The sequence below is a fragment of the Engystomops pustulosus genome, chromosome 10 (assembly GCF_040894005.1).
Source record: "Engystomops pustulosus chromosome 10, aEngPut4.maternal, whole genome shotgun sequence".
Classification (NCBI taxonomy): domain Eukaryota; kingdom Metazoa; phylum Chordata; class Amphibia; order Anura; family Leptodactylidae; genus Engystomops; species Engystomops pustulosus.
The window spans coordinates 27,809,565-27,832,171 of record NC_092420.1 but is presented as its reverse complement, the minus strand read 5'-3'; the positions used below and the strand labels follow the sequence as shown (position 1 = coordinate 27,832,171).

Below are 22,607 nucleotides of genomic sequence, written 5' to 3'. Positions count from 1 at the left end.
TTAACCACAGGAAGGAGGGAGTGGGAATGGCTATGTAAAGAGAAATCAAACTCACTCCTTCCTTAGGAATTCCCTTCAGCGGGGTTCGCAGTGTCAGCGTCAGTGAGGAGGTGGTCAGCTTGACTGTATATTGCAGCTTATCAATAAGGCTTCATGCACACGGCCATTGGGGGACGTATATACGTCCGCCATAGGCCGGCAATGGGCGCCGTGGGCCATGTTTCTCTATGTAGAGGAGCGGGTGTGAGCAGCGCTCACCCCTCCTTCTCTCCTGGGTGCTGACGCATGCCCGCCATGCTACAGTGTACGGTGGGCACACGTTCATGTGAATTTAGCCTAAAAGTGCTTTTTAGAAGAATGGTGGCTCTTATCCCATGGAACAAGTATAAAAGCATCTAAAAGTTTCTGATTAATCTCCTGCTCGTCTGTTACATCTTCAGCTGGGGACCAACCTGAGACAATGCTTTGCCAAAGAGGTGTGGCTTCATAATCTTACTACGGACAGGACTCAACGGGGACTCCAATCAATTTTTATACAATCATAAAAAGGACAGGGAAAAATAGAGAGAGACGTAAAGGAGATGTCTTGTTATATTTGTTACTATTTTGTAGTATATTTAGTATGAAAAAAATAGATCATGGGAAGGTCTGTTTGGATAATATATTCATATTTGTGTTCATTTTTATGGGTTAGTAGCAAAAAATCTCCGACTAGCTGTATGCTAATTAAGAAAAAATGGCCCCAATTGTTCACATTTAGCACCAAGTTGGAGTAGAAACATATAACTGAACACTTCTCTCTTTTTCATTAGTTTTGGTTCAAAATGGTTCCCATTCAGACAATGAGATCTATTTTGATATCAACTTCACATCCAATTGTCTGTCAGACCTTATAGACAATACAAAGATATGAGCACAGATGCCGGATGGAGGCGCCTGGGTTCCCGTGGCTTAATACTATGGAGTCTTAGGCACTACATGTAGTATTGGATTGTCCATACCCAGAACCTGCCACCATATTAGTATATTACATATTCTCCTCTGCTGATCATATGAAAGATTATTGGACCATAAAAGTACACACTGGGAGTTGGTTGGAATGGATATCCCATTTTGCTTTGAATGATAATAATTTGAATATTTTGACCCAAAAACCATACACTGAAGGCAGATGTTATTTCCTTTATTGCACATTAAGCTGTACAAGATAATTCACATAAATCACTGCAGTCAAACATCCATCATGTACTCTGTGCCACATAACTGGCTTTATACAAAAAAAAACAAAGAAAAAAAAGGTCTAACAAACAGGAACAAAAAAACATAAAAAACCCAAATACATGAAATCTACATTTTAAGACGCCTGACCCATTTCCCACAACATTGTACTGAAACATGCTTACATGCCAAAAATATATAGTAATCTGAAATGTTACTAGCGGCATTTAACATCCTCGTGTATCATAGAAAGAGGTTAACCCTTAATGGCTTCCTGTGTAACCCTTTCCCACTGTGCACACAGAATGACTAGAGACTCAAGCAGTGGGGCCCACACATCACTGCATGCACCAACTGGAAACATTGGGGGAGATTTATCAGAAGTTTCAGAGGTTAAACTGTTCTAGTTGCCCATGGAAAGCAATTAGAGATGAGCTTTCATTTTATAAACAGCTGAGGGAAAATGAAAGTTGAGCTCTGATTGGCCATGGGCAACTAGAACAGTTCTGCTCTAAGAGACTTCTGATAAATCTCCCCCAAATTCTACACATGTCTCTACTGTAGGATGACCAGTGTATGTGACACGTGATAAACTCGAAGCCAGTAAGGCCCTCATAGACCTACAATCACTATTTTAGCTGCACTTCGGACACAAATTGACAAAAGATGATCTTTGCTGTACAATGAGTGCTAACAATTGTATTCCTCGAGCCCCCATTGTCACTTCTCAGTCTCCCCGGTATTCGGCAGTGAACACTTCCATAGTCGGTAAAGTGCAATGGACATTATAGTCTGTCATGATAAATTATGTCTACTGATGTTTGGTGATTATCAGCCCTTGTAAAATGCTATTCTGGACACATGGGCTATTTACTGGGGCAGTAGAAGACAAATACACATTTAATTGAGGGAGAAAGGACACAAAATGTGATGGAGAAGACAATGCAAGGGAATGGGGTAAGTGACACGATTGAGAATGGAAAATACATGACGATTCACAAATGTTCAACTTGATTCATAAAATAATCTAAAAACACACAGCCAGACTTAAGAGACTTGTAGCTAAATAAATGGCTGCTTCCAGAAACGGTACCACCCCTTGTCATGGGCTATATCTGGTGCTGCAGCGTAACCTCAATGGGGGGTTGGTCAGACATTGATATTGTCCTAGATTTTGTTTTGTCTGTTCAACATCATTTTAAAGAGATGTAATGGCATAAAAAACATAAGAGGGGACACCCACTGCTCTCTCCTTTCTTGTCCCACTGGTGACTGATCAGTTAATCAGTGATCGACAGCCTGGGTTTGGCCATTATTGTTCTTTTCTTGTCAATATTGACAAAACAAAAAGTAGAGGCCGGTGGGGACCCTGGAAGCATCGGAACAGGAACAATGTGGGTTTGATGAGGTATAACTTTTGTTTTTATGTCATTATGACCCATTTTAAGGAAATTTGTTGACAACTCCATAATTACTTGAACCAATAGGAATTGCAATACCGAACACAGCCCACAGACAAGAACAGAGCAACATCTGGAAGAAAGCTACTATTTTTTTTCTAAAATTATACAAGCCTTTTATAAAATGGCAGAACTCGAAGACGGGAGAAAGCCAGTATGCCACAATGGTGTCTACCTACTCAACCAGTGGGTTAGTCCTGTAACCTTCTACCGATCCTCCTAAAATATGGTGACAAAAGCCTTATAAAAGCACCTCTGCCAGTAAGAACAGATCCTTCATTTTCTATAGTTATTTTGCATTAAACATGGGTGACTCTCACATGAAATGAGGCACACAATTGTACAAGTAAACCGATGACAAACATATTAAGCCAAACAACCCAAGCTGGTGAAGGACCATCCATACTTACAGCATAAAGCTCTGTATTACACCTTAAATTTCTATGTATTCACTTGTATAAAGTATAAATATATTACCATCTCATCTACTCTCTAAATTATACACTTTCTCCCACATCTCATTATTAGGGGTATGCCCGTGCCTAAAGTTAGCTGACCCAATCTTTGGATCAACGTAAGAATGAAGGCAATATCTGTTGTACCCATAAAACCCTTAAGCACAGCATGATTGCCTATTGCCTCTTTGGGTAGTGCTAAGCTATAAATTAATGTGAGAGTCACGTCACACCTTATGGCTATAGAAAGATACATGTTAAAGAAGTAGTTAAAGAAGATTCTCCAAGCTTCTCAGTAATATTTACATTGTAGACTGACAACGAGAACAAGGTATAAGAAGTAAGCGGGTGGAGAAGGATAGTGATCAAATCCATAGATATAAGTTATGATGTTCAATCACTTGCTCTGTGATCTTATTAAGCCACAAAAGCCAGAATGGAATAGGTGGACCACAATGAAACATATCACACGTTATCACAAATATTGCACTAGTGGCCTATCCATATGGCGTGCAAATCACACTTACACAATAAGGCTAAAAAGTACTGAACGCACACCTCCGCATGAGAATGTCATTTTATGGAGTCACAGAATAGACGGTACTAAAGTCCATGTTTACTAAGTCTACTCATGCTAACAATGACGCCAAAATCTATAAAATTACAAAAAGAAAGTAGCCCCGGAATTCAACAAGATAAACCTGGATTGAAAGTTATTGATCTCCCTAACTGTCTCATGCAAGGAATCGAGTGATCTCCAGGTCACGTGTTCATACGCCCACATACATACACACACGTTGGATGGAAAATCCGAGGAGTTGGGAGTTATCCCCCCACAATACATAAAAAAAAGAGAAATCAGTAATAATAAACAGTCAGGTTGGACTTGAAGGAGGCACAATTCTGGGTATACTGTTAACATCAGCTCTGAATCACAAACAGAGAAAAGAGAAGATAGCGTCACAGGCGAGGACATAGAGGGGGAGACTAGACAGGAGGAGGTGACACTGCATAGAAAACACAGTCCAGGTCAGCACTGAAACATGGCAAATACTGCACAACATTTTTGAATTCCTTTTTGTTTTTATGTTTTGTTTTTTTGTTTTTTTGGCTAGAACCCCTCTTCATCACCCCCTCACACAGCCTGGACTTGTTTTGGTCCTACAGAAACGCCATTACAGTCGAGAATGTACTGCAAACAACCTTGAGGTGGAGGTCGCTGCCCTGGAATCTTGCTCTGCTCGGATTCTTTCATCGTTCCGCTCTGAAAAACAGAAATGAGAAACAATGATAAGATTTACCATTTCTTACACAGATGTGGAAACTACCAGGAAACAAAATCTAAAAGGAAACCGGAACAGATTTAGGGCTACAAATACACCAGCCAATGTAAAACATAAAATAAAGTGCAGAAAACATAATATTTACCTACTGAATATTACTCTTGTTGAGCTGTGGCACTTAAGTTCTGTTAGCTTGTGACCAAGACACCGGAACAATGCAGCCAATTACCACCCTGTATGCAAACTGGCCTAAGGGGTCATGTGTCATTTGTGCCAGGAGTGGTAGGGAAGAAGTGGATGGGATTGGAGTGTAGCATTTAGTAGCTGACTTATAAAGGTCACCAACATATGAGTTTTCCATTGTGTAACACTATTAGCCTACGCTGCAGAGCCTGGGGTGATTGGTTACCGACAAGAGTGGCTGTGCCCAGTACTGCAGCTCAACTAAACACCTAGAGCTCCTGGGCCCAAAACCAAATGGGCCATACCTATCATGTATCCTTTATAATACTGGCGGCCTTCAAGTAAAATTTTTGGACCCCCAAGTCATCAAGGGCCATGTAAAACTGTTGATTCTATATCATATCTTTGGTCAACCACGTTGTACAATTGTACTAAGCAGAAAAAAAACCTGAAACAGGAGTACCCTGCTCCTTGGATCTTGTTTCTTCCAGGAACACAAATTATAGTCTGTAATTTGTCAATACAGAGAAATACAATGCTACATCACCAAGTTAGAGGTTCCTAAAGCCTATTACATAAATAGTCCAAAGCTGGTTTTGTCGAATTTCAGAAAAATATAGTTTCTTTATAATCAATGAGTTCAGCTTACCAGGCTCCCTGTCAGAATCGACTGTTGAGTCCCCGGTGGGTGTGGTTATGGCTGTCTATTCCTGGATACCTCCGCCCTTCTTACATGTTCCAGGCCCTCCCTCTCCTTACCACAGGCTTGCTCCTGCTACCTGCAGGCTTGCTCCTGACTAATGTCAGCCCACCACAGGAAGAAATTCCAATGCTTGCTCTTTGAGCTCGCTCCCTCTGAGCATAAGCCCCACTACTGTCTAGTTACCCTGGAGACAAGGGGACTCTTTTTTAAATCTCAATGCGCCTGACAGAGGGAGCAAGCGCAGTAATCAGCGACAGTAGGGAGCACGAATGAGCCTGTGGAAGGGAGACGGAGGGTGCGTTTAAGAAGGGTGTAAGGATCCAGGAGCAGATGGTCGTTTAGTTTTGAAATGCCCCATCCCCCTGGGACTCAGCAGTACATTCTGGCAGAGAGCCTGGTAAACTCAATAATTATAACTACACTATACTTTTCTGAAATTTGCCAAAAGCAGCTTTGGAATATTGATGTAATTGGCTTTGGCTTTCCTTGGTGAAAAAATGAGAATCCAGGTGACTGGTTCCTTAAGGGGAATGCCTACCTGACCCATTTTAGCTATAAAAATAGATCATTGCCTCAGAGGTGTTGTACAAAATGGCCACCACTTGAGTGCACACAGTAGGAAACACTTTAAAGTTCAGGAGGTAACTTAGCCAGCATGGACTTTGGCTGTTGAGGTGACCCTACAGTATGTTTGCACATGAACAGTATCACAGCATATCCTTAAAGTATAATTACCTTCCCGAGAATATAAATGCAACAGAGAACAGTAGCGCCATATAACAGCAAACATTGTGCTAGTCATTAACTCTACACTAAATATATTGTGCCACATCTAAATCCTCTTTTACAACGTCTAGTAATATGAAATGGCCATCCCGTGCTGGATGTTTAAGCTCGCTATTTACAGGAGCAAGTTACTCAGTAGCCAGAATCTTACCAAAGAAAAGGCCATGGATGGGAATAAAGTGTCCGGTTTACAAGTTCTAATGACTCTTGGCAAGTTTTATTTACCTTGTCCGTGATGTCTAAGAAGGATATAAAAAGACAGGCAACAAAGATTCACAAGCCATAAAAACCTTTCACGAGTCCATAATTGAGACAAAAATTGCAGACTCAGAAGTTACAAAAATGTGAGACTACTATCCTTTTTTTTTAGGATATTTTTGCCTTCTTAGCCATCGAATATATAGAAATTTTTTTCTGAAGAACTAGATGCAAAAATAAAATATGCAATACTTCTGTGATCTCCCACCTGTGATCCACCGAAGCAACGATTGGTCGAGCGGTCATTTCCTGTTAACTCTTTTGATGGGGAAGTCTGGTACATATACACTTTTCATGAAGAATTTCCTGTTTCTTGCCAATAATAACATGTTCAGTTATAATGTATTTACTTTGCAGGTTTATTTGCCCTATAGCTCCCATTGGGGTTTCCTGAATATCTACGTTTTCCAAGTTTACATAGCTTACTTAGATTTCTAGAATCAATACATTAGTAGGAACATTTTCAATTTAGAAAAGTTGCTATTATGGGAGTTGTACTAGGCCACAAGAAATTGAGTAAGGAGTCATTTGTAGAGGCTGAAAGGGGATGGTCACTTAAGATGGTCTATCTCTGGTTCTAAAGTAATCCTAAGGATTTCATCTTTTAGATCAAATCAGGCTTGGGGTTCTGGGAGCTACAGAACTGGAGATAAAGAGAAAGACACTTTATTATGCCTTCTATACCATTTTTCTGGCAGAGAAGGAACATAAATCTCCCCATCTCCACCAGTCCAGCCTCCACTGGAAAACCACTGAAAAACCATAGCAGAAATCTCTGTCATGTCAGACCTGGTCTAATCTGCACCTTAATCTACTAAGAGGTCAGAATGCCGGTTGGGGAGAATTTTAACACTGGCGTTTACAATGACAGCCTTAATATATTCCCCCCATAGTTGAGATTGCGAGCTGTGGATAAAGAACCTATTTCTTCATCTGCCTGTATCTCCACTTCTGAACCTCACTGAACAAAAAGCCTGATGCAAACTGAAAAAGGAGTTCTTATCTTTTAAGGAAACCTACTATGAGGAATCTACCATCAGACGTAGATCTAATGGTAGATTCCTCCTGCCCGCCTCAGCCCTAATCTTTATTTTACTAATCTAAAGACCAAATCTAACTTTTTAAAAACTTTGTAAAAGTAATATGTAAATTACCTGCAGAGGCTACTGGGGAGTGGAGTAGCCTGGCTGGACCCAGAGGTTACTCCATGCCCCAGTAGTGTTTTTTTTTATTAACTTCCTAGGTCTCTTCTAGAACAAGTACACCCCCCTCTAGTTCCCTACTTGTTTTGTGTTTGACGAATCTCTTTCGGCAATTTGGTACCAGTAAGGGCAATAACCCAATAAATATCAGGGTTTTATAGATAGATGTAAGTGAGTGTTTCTATTTTTTTTTTATCTCAGTTTTTCAAAAACATATAAAATTCAAGCATAGATAGCATAGAAAAAAAGCATAAAAAGTCCACACACCCCATAGTGAAGTGATCCAAGTAAACTGAATGGCAGGAAATAATTTCATGTAAGAAATGCTGTTTTCGAAAGGAATTCATTGTTCAGGAAATAAGGAGTCAATATAAACTTGTAGTTTTGGGTCACATGGTTGGGGGCTTTAGAGCAATGGTCAACAGTTGTAGAAAAGTGAACGACCACAATATTTACCGTTACAGCCAGCGACTATATTTTGCCATGTTGACAGCACAGCCGCTCGACTTTCGATAGAGAGGTGAGGGGTGAAGAGTACTCACCGCTCCTCTCTCCTGCACGCGGCTATAGGCCGTAGCCCGGAGAACAGACGTTCATGTGTCGTATTACAACTAAGCTTCATTTATTTCTATACAGAGGTGCTGCAATACTGCACATACCATGGTCAGGTGCGGTGCTCTTTTTGGAAGAAGTCATGTTTTTTAACCTTGGGACAACCCCTTTGATAATAACTGATTGTTCAGGGTAAAAAGAGATGAATCATCCCGATCATTCAGTAACATTGCCGAATCCCTGTAAGCAGAGTGGCCTTGGTGCGATTCCAAATAAGCAGAAATCATTGAATGACAGATGCACAGTCACCGTGGAGGGCAACAGTAAAAAAGGTAGTATAGTTCCCCAAAATAAGATCAGTACCAGGCACCTTGACCTATTAGCTGTGTAAGTATACTGTAGGTGACTTCACTCCTTACTAAGCACAGTGCCATATATCGTAAAGTGGCCGTGTTTGGTATTTCAGCCCAACCCCATTTGCAGGTCATGTGACTGAGGATGGCAGCGGTTCGGCTCATTAAAATCCCCATTCACCTGTCCGGATATTTGAGGGTGGGAAAACCCGGTTCAGCTAAATCACTTTTAAGTCCCCATGAAGGAAAAATATTTTGTGTAGACAGGTATAACTGGATACATTAGTACAAGTAACACCTTGAAGACAGGACAACAGTTAAATTTTTACTTAAATCCACCCAAATTGATTCCCCGGTCCGCAGAGAAGCCGCATAATACACAGCTGTCACTCCAACTATTCAAAGCAAAAAAAAATCTCTCACAATCCAGTAATTATAGAGATGCCTCGGGCCGTTCCCAGCTTTCTACATTACTGAGATATTCCCTCAGTATTTGTAGGTAGCAACAAGGTAGAAAAACTGGTAGCAACAACAATATGGCCAGATCTTATACTATAGTGATGTCTGTAAGGCCCCATCCACATTTGGGACATACTGATACTGATGAGCTAAAGATCAGGATTATTTTAAAACTAAATTTGTTTTTGCTTACATTGAATAATGATGTACAGTAATGGCAAAAAGTTTTGAGAATGATACAAATTTACACAGTCTACTGCATCAGGTTTTATAATGGCATATACTCCAGAATGTTATAAAGAGTGATCAGCTTAACAGCAATATTTGCCAAGAAAATTAACTTTTTCCCCCAAAACACATTTCAACTTCATTGCAGGCCTGCCATAAAATGAGCAGCTAACATCGTGTTAGTGATTGCTCCAGAAACACAGGTGTGGTTGTTGATGAGGACAGGGCTGGAGATCAATCTGTCATGATTAAGTAAGAATCACACTAATGGACACTATAAAAGGAGGCTGGTGCTTGGCATCATTGTTTCTCTTCTGTTAACCATGGTTATCTCTAAAGAAACGCGTGCAGTCATCATTGCACTGCATAAAACTGGCCTAACAGGGAAGAGTATCGCTAGAAAGATTGCACCTCAGTCAACAAACTATCGCATCATCAAAAAATTCAAGGAGAGAGGTTCCATCGTTGCCAAAAAGGCTCCAGGTCACCCAAGAAGGACCAGCAAGCGCCAGGACGGTCTCTTAAAAGTGTTTCAGCTTGGGGATTGGGCTCCCAGCAGTGCAGAGCTTGCTCAGGAATGGCAGCTGGCAGGTGTGAGTGCATCTGCACGCACTGTGAGACTGCGGAGACTCTTGGAGCAAGGCCTGGGATCAAGGAGGGCAGCAAAGAAGCCACTTCTCTCCAGAAAAAACATCAGGGGCAGACTGATATTCTGCAAAAGATACAGGGAGTGGACAGCTGAGGACTAGGGTAAAGTCATTTTCTCTGATGAAGCCCCTTTCCGATTGTTTGGAACATCTGGAAAACAGCTTGTTCAGAGAAGACAAGGTGACTGATACCACCAGTCTTGGCTCATGTCACCTGTAAAGCATCCTGCAACCATTAATGTGTGGGGTTACTTCTCAGCCAAGGGAATCGGTTCTCTCACAGTCTTGCCTAAAAACACATCCATGAATAAAGAATGGTACCAGAATGTCCTCCAAGAGCGAATTCTCCCAACCATCCAGGAGCAGTTTGGTGATAACAATGCCTTTTCCAGCATGATGGAGCACCTTGTCATAAAGCAAAGGTGATAACTAAATGGCTCAGGGAACAACATATAGAGATTTTGGGTCCATGGCCTGGAAACTCCCCGGATCTTAATCCCATTGAGAACTTGTGGTCAATCATCAAGAGACGGGTGGACAAACAAAAACCAACAAATTGTGACACAATGCAGCAGTGATTGTGCAGGAATGGACGGCTATCAGTCAGGATTTGGTCCCGAAGTTGATTGACAGCTGCCAGGGAGAATTGCAGGGGTCCTGAAGAAGAAGGGTCAACAACACTGCAAATACTGACTCGCTGCAGTAACTCATTCTAACTATCAATAAAAGCTTTTGTTACTCATAATATGATTGCACTTGTATTTCTGTATGTGATAGAAATATCTGACAAACCAGAGGGCAACAGATCATGTGAAAATATAATATTTGTGTCATTCTCAAAACTTATGGCCATGACTGTATACAGGTAACTATTCAATTCCAAGATATGCACCTTCATTAGCCCTATAGACTTGAAGGGAGAGTCTATAATGGATAGCAATGGGATCAGTGGACCCCCATTCAAGATAACAGCAGGTTCTAGAGGTGAGACCCACATTTATCATATATTTATGACATGTTCCCTTGGATATGTCATAAATAGATAAGGGAAAAAAACCCTGTAAAGGTGTTCTCTAGAACCAGTTCAATGAAGAGTTCAGCTACCGCACATCTCTGTGCAGTGACTGTACTTGGCTTGTAGCTAAACCCCATTCACCTTAATTAGGCTCAGTTCATACCTGGGCTCTGCAGGTTCTTTTCCCCCTTTCGTTATGAAACAGCAAAAAAAAAAACTGTGTTTTTTCCCGCTAGTATAACAGAGTTTGAATAGAAGGCTACCATCCATACATTGAAGTCAACTAGGAACGGAATGGAGCCCCTCCCCCCACCCAATGCAGGTGTGAACTGAACCTTAGACAGAGATGTGCACAGGACTAGAAGCATCGATCGGTTTCTGGCAGCTGGACCCCTGGCGTTTTCAAATTGATCACTTACCATAGAGGATTGGTTTCTAACACCCTGACAACCCCTTTAAGCTCAAATTATTGAAGATAATGGGGAGTTGCTATCACGTGAGGAGGAGAAAATACATCAATCAGATTTACTGGACAGTGACTACATTTAAAAGAAATCTACCATCAAAATCCATCATGATAAACCTGGGGCACTTACTCATAGATCCAGACACCGTGACTGTGGTAATCATCTTATATTTGTTATCCATGACCTCCCTCCTAAAAATGTACTTTTAAATTATGGTAATGAGGGCACCTGGACGATGTTACCAGAGACCCTCCATACTGCAGCTTTACAGTTTGTTACACGGCCCCCCACCCCCTCACCCTAGATCCCTTAGAACAGTGGTGGCGATCCTATGGCACCCTTTGGGCACCCAGGCCATCACCAAAGAGGACTCAAGTTATCTACTTGCAGTCCCAGGCAGCCCAGGACTTGTCACGCTCAATGTTATTATAAAGCAACAGCACTGCCTGGGACTACAGGACGGGTGGGAAGGTGTGGACAGATCAGAATTATCATTGTTGCTCCTTCTCCAGGCAAAATATTTCTTCCTGTTCTGGGGAACAGGAAAAATTGGTTCTCTTTCTATCTACTGTATTGGTGTCCTCAGAACACTGATACGATTGAAAGTTACAACAGAGCAGGGAGCAATAAGTTAGTGATAAACTAAACATAATGTGATAAACAGGTGGGTATGGGTTATAAGTTTGGGCACTTGGTCTCTAAAAGGTTCCCATAACTGCCTTAGAACTTCCCTTTTCCTCTGCTTGCTATAATGCCCGGCAGCATGAAGGTGGAAGTGCTCCTGTACATTGTAACAGCCCGTGAAACTGCAGCACTGAGGTGTAAAAGTTGATTTTAGAAGGAAGGAGGCCATGGATAACAAATATAATTAGATTACCAAAGTCACAGTGCCTGGATCTATGAGTAAGTGTCCCTGGTTTATCATGATGGATTTTGATGATAGATTCCCTTTAATATTGAATGAAGAGCGCCCTCTTCTGGTGTATAGTATTCTGAAGATCACTCTGTTAAGGACATAGGAGCAGACTATACTAGTTCAGCATTAAAATCCTCGATGTGGAAGCAGAACTCCAGGGTTAATGAAAAATTGTTTATTCCACCAGTGGAAATATAGTATATATACAATATAGTATATTTCCACTGTTGGAATAAAGAATTTTTCATTAACTGTGGAGTGTTGCTTCCACATCGAGAATTGCACCCTATCTGGATTGAATCCCGTCACAGTTCTGCTTCTTAAACTTGTTTGCTAGCTAGTTCAGCATTAAAATTTAAAGGGGTGCTCTATCCAGTAGTATTTATTACACTGGTGGAGTTTGAATACAGAAGTTCAAACACGGGTGGAAAGGAGGGTAATTCTGCTGACCAATAGGGGGAATGGTCAGTCTATGGGGGCAGATTATAGTGGGCAGGATGTGACAATGCCAGTGCATGGAGGTTGGGGCTGAAAAGGAGACACCACTCAGGAGGTATATTGTGCTGCATTTAGTGTTTTCAGCATAACTGGGGAGGTCTATTGTGCTGAAATGAGGCATTTGGTGCTAAAAGGGGGATATTATGTGCACTGCTCAGCATGCTGGTATTTGGTTGGATCATCAATACTACATCCACTATGTGTTCTCTGTATATACACTTTGAGGCACATTTACTAAGGGTCCGTCGGATGCAATTCTGTCGGGTTTTCCGATTTGCCCTGAATTGCTCGGGGTTTTTGGCGCACACGATCGGATTGTGGCGCATTGGCGCCGGCGACACAAATTGGGGGGCATAGACGTCGGACAACCCGACTGATTCGGACAAACCGCAGAATTTAAAAACCAAATTGTGTTGCAAGATTTACATGCACCAGGAAGACGCCGGTGAACTCCGGGGACCTCAGCGGGGAAGCGACACATGCAGGAAATTGAACGCACGATCTTAGTGAATCGCAGCAGCTCCGAATCCTCGTCGGACATTCTGGATCGGCGGCGTCAACGGGACAGGTAAGTAAATGTGCCCCCTTGTGTTCTCAGATGGTCAGCGATACAGATGTGGCAACCACAAAGGCATTTTTTTTGTACAATAGATTTTATTATTAAAGTAGATAACGTAGAACAATGGATGGGGGGGGGGGGGGCACTGAACATGGATATAACTACAGCAGAAAGTAATAGGAAATCTGGCAAAGAGTATAAGTAAAAGTAGTACCGAATTTAATATAATATCCTGACACAGAGAAAACCTGAAGTTTACAATAATCCCACGGGTTGGTGAAACATGAAATTATATAACACAGAACAGCATTGTCTTACAGTAGAAATATGACAATGAAGATTATTTCTTATTTAATATTGTTTAAAAAAAAAAAAATCAAATGCTTCACTACTACCATGATATCATCTGTTTATTCCACGGTGACACCTGAAAGTACAGCTCTTTACAGAAAAACAAAATAATCTTCCAAAATCACCATCTGGTGGTATCATCATGTGAGGTTTATTTTGCTGAACAAAGGCATTTGGTGCTAAAAGGGGGCTATTTTGTGCACTGCATGGTAGTATCTGGTAGCAGGGGCGTACCTACAGGGGTAGCAGCTGCTATGGGGCCCACAGTGCCAGGGTGTGTATATGCTGGAAGTGTGTATATATATATGTATATGCTCTATGTATATATGGTATGTATTTACTGTATGCATGTTTATGCTGTATTTGTGTGTGTATATGTTATGTGAGTTCACACATATGTATATTTTTTAAGGGGGTCCCATTCAGAAGTCTGCTATGGGGCCCTGTCTGTGCTAGTTACCTCCCTATTGGGTAAGTACTGTTGTAAGCATTTTGTAGCTGTATTTGTCACTAAAGGCAGTTTCACACAGACATGATGAGACAGTGAATTACAGGCTGAGTGTTCCCTGTTTCATGGACTGACCACACGTGGTGGGCATGGGACCCCACAGTGATGTATGTGGAGTTAATTCTTTTCTGCTGTTTTTTCTTTGGAGGAAGTAGGGACTCCTTGTATCACTATAATGTTCTGTCCCAACAACAGAGCAAACAAGACCCTGCGCAAACTGGGATTCATGGACTGACCACAAGTGCTGGGAATGGGTCCCCACAGTGATATATGATATGAGGAGTGAACTCTTTTCTGCTGTTTTTTCTGTGGAGGAAGAAGGGACTCCTTGTATCACTATGATATACAGAGTTCTGTCCCAACAACACTGCGCAAACTGGGATTCTTGGACCGACAATGGTCGTCTGAAACTGCCCTTGATGTGGCTGCAGCAACAGCTGGAAAGGTCCAAGGTTTGAGAAACCTCTATCTACAACGATACATTCCCACAACGGTTTTTTATATGCTCAGTGTATAATCCACGAAAGCTCCCGACGTATATGCCTAAGGTTTCCCATATCATTAGGGAACACTGCAAGCTGCATCCATCTTTCCATCCTGCTCCCTCCTGCTGAGCAAAGTATATGCTTAGCGGAGGCCATGGGAGCCTATGATGGATGGATGCAAGAGTGCTGCATCCATCCCCAACCTCTGCTGATCATATGCTCAGGGAGGTCCCCAGTGATGTGAATGTCCATAAAAATACAGTGACATCACTGGGGGAAACAGCATGGACACTGGCAGCAGCCAATCACTGCCCACTGACAATTTCAGGGTAAAAAGATGATACAGGAGGACATATGCTACTGTGTGAGCATACACTGGGTTACATCCTAGCCCTCTGGTGTAAGGACAACTCAGCAATACGCCCAACCCATCCATAGAATAGAGAGAATAACGTGGTGTGAATGTAGCCTGATGTCTCTCTAATAATGGTCAAGAATACATAACTACTTTGCTCTCAATCTGGGAACCATTCCTTAGCAAAATTTTCTGCAGTGTAAAATACATCCCACTATTTTCCTATCTGAAACAATATGAAATGTATTTTTTGGGTGCTGTGGAGGGCTGGTTCTCCTTAGCAGAGTACCAGCTGCTTGTTATCACTTATACAAGAATGGGAACCCACCAAATATATTACAGTTTACACAGCCGGTATATCTGCTTTATAAGTGACATTCATAATAAATTAATTAATTAAAGACTACATGTACAGCGTTTATTGTAGAAATCTTTATATATACTTTATTATAAGCTCAATGATAAACAAAAATCTAATAAATATAAATCATCCCCAAAAATAATTATCTTTTTTATTCGGCAGTTACGTCTGATTTTCAGTTACTGTTTTTTAATAGGCCAAGATCGCCACCTGGTGGCCATCCTGGGACTAACACACTGTCCTTATGCTTCATTGTTCGGTGTTGTGTAATTTCTCTGTGTATTTATGATTAAAATGACAACTGGGTGTTACCATTTCCAGTAATCCCCTAAGAACAGGGGGCAGGGGAATACAGATATGATCTACATCTCATCTGCATGTCTAGGAATACAGATACTGTAACTAATAACAGAGACCTCATGGGCCATTACCATTAGATCACTGTCATCTATGACCTGCAACTATATAAAGACATAGGTAATGTGTATCCTCCTAACTTGTGCCCCCATAGTAATAAAAAAAAAACGCAAAAAAATAAAATAAAAAAAATGTAAAAAAAACCTGCAAATTTTTTTTTTTTTTTTTTTTTAAAAGAAAAAACTAGACAACTTTGTGGCACAAAATGTGCTTATATTTCTGAACCCGCAAAAATCAAGTCAAGTGTTGATCAGAATGTACATTGTAAAAAAATTGCAAAAATAAAAAGTATAAAACAAAGAAAAACAAAGTTTTCTGGCACAAAAAATTAGCACATATTTTTGAACCCACAGTCAAGCATTGATCAGAATATACATTACACTACACATGCAGTGAATGAACAGTCACCTTATTCAGAGGAATGAAACAGGTTGTAGTCAGGGGCGTAACTAGGAGAGGCGGGGCCCCATAGTAGACTTCTGAATGGGGCCCCCTGCCCCCTCAGAAAATATACATATTTGTATACTCACACATTTAAAAACCGATATATACATTTACACACTTACACAGATCTGTCTCCGGGGCCCTCTAACACTGCGGGTCCCATAGCAGCTGCTATGGCTGCTACCGCTGTAGTTACCCCCCTGAATGTAGTTATCTGCTGACTACACTGAAGACTTTACTACATGTGATAATCAGACAATGGAAACATTCCATTAATATGAGGCCAAATACTTCCAAAAACATTACACCCATTATCTTGATTTTAGGCATATTTGGTCCAAGGAGCATTTCCCATTTTTGAGCCATCGGTAACATATTTCACGGCACTTGGCACAGATTTCCTGTACAATGGTGACATTAGGAAACACACACCTTGTCCTCAGGGAGAAGACATGGGGGTTCACTTACTTATGATATGTTATAAGTCGGTACATTCTGTAGATATGACATAGTGAATGGCTACCTGTGGCTGTGCAGTTGCCGTTGGTCTCTGCGGGGAGGGAATTGGAGTTTTTGACAGGACCTGATTCATCTTGTTTACTACTAAATCGGCTATTTGCTGTCGATCCTCCACTTGGTGTTCACCGATGACCGGCATTGTACAATCCATGACCTGAAAGACAGAATAAGGGGTTTCTATGAGATTTTATATTATATAGCAGTGGTGGCGAACCTATGGCACGGGTGCCAGAGGTGGCACTCAGAGCCCTTTCTGTGGGCACTCAGGCCATTGACCCCAAGACAGAGCTCACCAAACAGGACCAAAGTCACCAAATCTTCCTGCAGACCCTGGCAATTTAAGAGATGCTGAAATCAGCGCTATTTTAAAACAACACTTCATTGGCCGTTTGGAACTGCAGTAAAAAGTGTTGATAGAACTGCAGTATCTTTGTAGGTCATCCTACTGGACCCTACATTCTTCCTGTACAGAGAGACCCTGGTGAGAAGCTACAATGAGAGTCTGAATGTGCCCTCCTTCTTTCAACTGTATTAGTGGCCTCAAGGAGCCGATACGATTGATAGATGTTGAAGAGCAGGTAGCAATAAGTTTCTGCTTAAAATGCAATGTTGGCACTTTGCGGTAAATAAGTGGATTTTGGTTATAGTTTGAGCACTCGGTCTCTAAAAGGTTCGCCATCACTGCTATATAGGAATAGAGACATTATACATTACAGCTAATTCCAATTCCAGCACAATGCTCAAGGGATGAGTCTACCTATCGTTGCCTATAGGTGACCTTCTGAGGTAAAGGTCCTACAGAGTAAGAATTTAGATATGAATATACTGAACAGTGACTACTAACCCTTAAAGGAAAACGACCACATGAATGCAGTGTTTCCATACCAAGCGCACTTACATGCTGGTGTGTGCCCCCTGAAACAGCATCCGTTCTTTTTGCTTCTCATAGCTTAGATTTTGAGAGAACCTTCTTTTGAAATAATGCAAATAAGCCTCAGGGGCTTCCGGCTCAGTCACAGAAGCCCCTTCTGGCTCCATTGTCTTCTTATTATGCACATCTTAATTTAGCCTTTGGCCTCTCCTCCTCCTAGAGCTGGAGGCATGATTAATTATTAAACGGGAAGCCAGGAGCCCCTGAGGTTCATTTGAATAATTTTAATAGACCTGTTTCTCAAGCTATTAGAAGCAAAAGAATAGATTTCCATTCACCCCTTTTTGTCTTTGTGTTTCTGTTTTTACTTGCAAAAAGCTATAGCTTTTTTTATTTCTCCATTTTCAGAGACGTATAGGGGTTTGTTATCTACGTGACAAACTGTTTAGTGGCATTATTTAACCCTTTACCGACATGTGACGTATTAGTACATCACATGTTAGCTGCAGGTGTATGGAGAGGGCTCACTTACAGGGTGGGTATTTGCAGCATAATGTAGCAAACACCCACCAGTATCACCTGCAAACGGTTTTACCCTTTGATCAAAGCTGTCGATGTCGATGTGACGTTATCTGGGAGCGATAATCTGTTAATCCGTGATCTGTTATCCATGATAACTTTGGGCTGTATAGTTTCTGATGATTTGTTACAATGCGCCAGTGGCATGATGAGTAAAATTCATATATACTGTATATACTATGTAGTATATGGTAGGATCAATCAGACAACCTAGGGTTTAAGTACCCAAGTTAGTCTGAAAAATAGGGAAAAATCGGATTTCTTTTTAAAGGACATCTGTTACCAGAACACTGTTCCCTTTGACAGGATCTGCTGTTCTTTCAGCTTCTTATGCCCTGGTTTTTAAGAAAAAAAAGGCTTTAAAATTATGCAAATGAGTCTGAGGGTCTCCGGACTCCATTAACTCCTGGAGCCCCTTAGGCTCATTTGCATAATTTTAAAGCCTTTTTTTCTTGAAAACCAGGGCATAAGAAGCTAAAAGAACAGCAGATCCTGCCAAAGGAGGCACATACCAGTATGTCTGTATGTTTGGTTTACAATCCTCGATCTGGGGATAGTTGTCCTTTAAAAAAAATCAAATTACCCTGCTTTTCCTAGAACTGGTATAAAAATAAACAATAAAAATACTTAAACATGTTAGGTATCCCCCTAAAGGTCTCAAAATGTCCGATCTACAAAAAAAATAAAATAACAGTAATTCCTGGGGTTTAACCCTGTAACGGATAATAAAGCCCAAATGTCGGAAACGCCACTTTTTGCCCTTTTGCAACTTATAATAAAAGCTTTTCTCACTTCAGAAAGCCCTTTTCACTGTAATTGATAGTCCTAATCCAGACACATCACTAACCAGATCTCCTTTATTCTGAGGTGAGTGGAGCTTGACTTTAATGCTGAGCTCTCCGCCTCCATGACTTTATCCAACCAATTTACATCACAGATCAAATTTGATTTTCTGAATGATGCCACCAGACTGAGCCATGGAAGAAACATCATCTGAAAGGTGTTAATATGCTTCAAAACATATTTGTAGTGGTAAACTGGGTTAATTTCTAATTACAGGTTCCCTTTAAAGGAAATCTACCATTTGTTTTTATGCATTATGAACCAAACATACCTTGAGACCGCTGTAGCTACACTGATGCAGAAACATATCTTGTTTAATCTCTGGACTAAGTGGTTTTGCTCAAAAAACAATTATAAAATTCAGGACTTTGGGAAAGCTGGTGCTGTTCATAAACACATTACTTCCACATACACAGGAGCTGCCTGAACTGTCCAGACAGTACTAATCAACCTGAGCTGGATGACTCAAACAGCAGCTGGGGGATGGTGCAGCGATTGATTACTTCTGCCTGTCAGGGACAGCACAGTGATGACGTACGTATTATTGGCTTATGCTAGGCAGGACAAGGCTGGAGCAGTGCATTATTAGGGTAAGAGGAGAGCGCTGGGGCAGCCACAGAAGCAACAGAGCCTCATTGTTGTAATTGTATAATTGTTTTTTCAGCAAAACCACTCAATTCAGGGATTAAACAAAATGTGTTTCTCCATCAGCATTCTCAAGGTATGTTTGGGTCATAATGCATAAAAGCAAAAGGTAAATTTCCTTTAAGTATATATTAGTCCGGCCCTCTGAAACCATTTCAATTTATCATGTGGCCCCGTGGGAAAATTAATTGCCCGCTCTTGAACTACAGAATTAAAAAACCTTGCCTTTCTGGGTCTTAAAGGAAACCTACCACTTCTGAAGGTAGGTATGAGATGTAAACACCGGGCACATGCTCAGGGTGAGCTGGTGCCGGAGCTTACCTTAGCGAGTGTTTTAAACCGCTACATCGCGGTTTAAACACATTTTGATTTACAGCCCCGAGGCAGCTTTGGCGCTGCGCGCGGCCGTGCACGCGTGACGCCTCCGGCACTTCGAAGCTGCCTCGCGGAAGTAAATCAAAATGTGTTTAAACCGCGATATAGCGGTTTAAAACACTCGCTAAGGTAAGCTCCAGCACCAGCTCACCCTGAGCTGGTGCCCGGTGTTTACATCTCATACCTACCTTCAGAAGTGGTAGGTTTCCTTTAAGGAGCCAGATATTTAACTTTTTCATTTTTCCATCCAGAACAAATTTCTACTTTTTCTTTGATGTATGGAAAAAAAGGACTTTTTTATTCTATGAGTTGCATATAATATATAAAACAAATTTTTTTGTTGTTTATTGTAAAAAACTTTGTGAAACCTAATTTCCACCCTGCTACGGAAGTGGAACACGCGGCCACTTAATCACTTGGTAATAGCCAGCAATAATAGGCCCTTCCTTGCTGTAGACCCAGAGCTGCTCTGATAATATTTCAGCGCATAATGTTAGTTTAAGGAAAGGACATGGAGACTTCTTGCAACCAATGTTGTAAATTTGGTATTGGCCATTGCAGAATTTCTTAACAAAAGGCAGTGATTCTGCAGTTTCACCCTCAGGGGGCAGCATAGTCCACAATAAGTCACTGAAGCAGTTAGTGACTTGTTCTCAGAAAATATCAGTCTACATTTTATTCTACATCTAAATTCAGTTCTTTCAATCCATAGTAAATAAACAGAAAATAGTCACCAGTAAATCCTAAAAACCATGAGTCTCATTAAAACTTTAAGGAAAATGTTTGTGTTTTTCATGTTTCTTCACAATGTACCATTTACCGGTAGGCACAATATACAAAGTCTTAGTCTTGGTGGACCACATGAGGATCCTATTTTAGACTAATGTGAAATGACGCCAGAAATAAGCGGATATACGGGGCAGAAGTTGTGATATTTATAATATTAGGCTAAATATACAGCAAAGTAGTTGTGAGCAGAATCTATTTTTGTCATTTTTTCATTGTTCTATTTGAGGTTCCGAAACTAAAGCGACTTATTGAGAAGTTTATGTTGTGAATAAGGAGACGGTACACATTTATGCATCAGGTGTTTGTAGTCTGTTCTGATAAACTTATGGCATGTCCTATTCCGGTCCATTTTTGGATGCATGGTTCTGTGAGGAAAATGGATCCATAAAAGAAAAATAGTTATTAACCATCATATTTATTTCTCATGGATGATAAAAAAAACTGGAAACTGTTTTGTGCACGAGTGCTATTTACAATGGAAGCATTATTCGGATAAAAAAAGGGTGAGAATATGAGCTCATAGACATGTATGGGTCAATGTGCATCCATTAAAAAAGTTGAAGCCTTAAAGGAAACCTACCATATCAAATGGTAGGTGTAAGCTGTAAATACCGAGCTTCTCTAATCCTTACCCTTTTAGCTCCACCACTCCTGGGTCCAACAAGAAGTGGAACCAAAGTCCTAAGGTGCTCTGCCACAGCACTTTAGCCTAATTTGCATATTTGTAAAACAAAGCACTTTTTGCATGGAGCAGCGGGACTGCCCCCTTGGCAATCGTGAGCAAATTCATATATAAACTGCTTAGGCCATATTTGCTTTCTGCATCATGTGCCGGCACTATATATAGAATAGGAGACTATAATTAGTAGGTGACTATATATAGTAATTTGTAATTATTAGGGCCCTTTTAGTCATGACTGCACATATGAATTACTGTTCGGAGGAAACCACAGGAATTTGTAATGAGATTTCCTTCATCTCCTCTCCACACTATGACCTAAATTTAGAAAGATCTCACGGCAGAAAGGAAGAAGTCTCGGGATTCTGCAATAACCCAGTAAAGGAAGATTCTAGGGATGGGAGATTGTAGCAAGACCCAATGGGATGTTGTGTTTAGTTGTATTTTTCTTGGCACAATGTCAGAATACATAAAACTTATCAATTCATAAAATTTTAAGGTTTTAACTTTCATTAAAGGGAACCTATCACTTTAAAATGACCCTTCTGATCCACAAATAACCTTTAGACAGCTCAGGATGAGCTGATGCCGGACCATATCTTGAATAAAAGCAGAAACAGCTGTATTTGTGGATAAAGTGTTTGTTGCGGTATTGAAATCCACTTTCGGCGCATCTGTGTGTGTCACACAGCGCGCACCATGATCCTGGTGTTCCCTACATGCACGCGACCGCTCGTCGTCGTCCTGTTTATAATTCTGTCGTGCCCGAGAGCTAATGACATCACCGAGCTCTCGGGAACACTTGCGCATGTGGCCGGCTTCCAGTGCGCCTGCGCAAACTACCACTGACGCCTTGTAGTATCGCTAGGCTTCGGAGAGAAGACCGTGTGCTTGCCAAATTATAGACGGGAGCGGCGCTGACGAGACGAACCCGGATCATGGTGAGCCGAAGGTGGATTTGAATACCGCAACAAACACTTTTTCCAGCTGTCTAAAGGTATTTGTGGGTCAGAAGGGTCATTTTAAAGTGGTAGGTTTCCTTTAAACCTTTTTTGTAGTGGATATTTAAATGTAAGTAAATTATTTTTTTTGCCAGATAAGGGTCGTTTTTATTGGTATACAAGATATAGATTTCTTAAAAAAC

At 41.0% G+C, this 22,607-nt stretch overlaps 1 protein-coding gene across 1 annotated transcript in view; it reads right to left on the bottom strand.

Moving 5' to 3' along the window:
• Window positions 1–22,607, bottom strand: part of SYN2 (synapsin II) — a 186,703-nt gene that overhangs the window by 17,563 nt on the left and 146,533 nt on the right. Inside the window, exons 10-11 of the mRNA XM_072128106.1 lie at window positions 16,687–16,836; window positions 4,337–4,397 (exon numbers count right to left, since the gene is read on the bottom strand). Of these exons, the coding sequence (XP_071984207.1) occupies window positions 4,337–4,397; window positions 16,687–16,836 (211 nt within the window). The remainder of the gene's footprint in view (window positions 1–4,336; window positions 4,398–16,686; window positions 16,837–22,607) is intronic.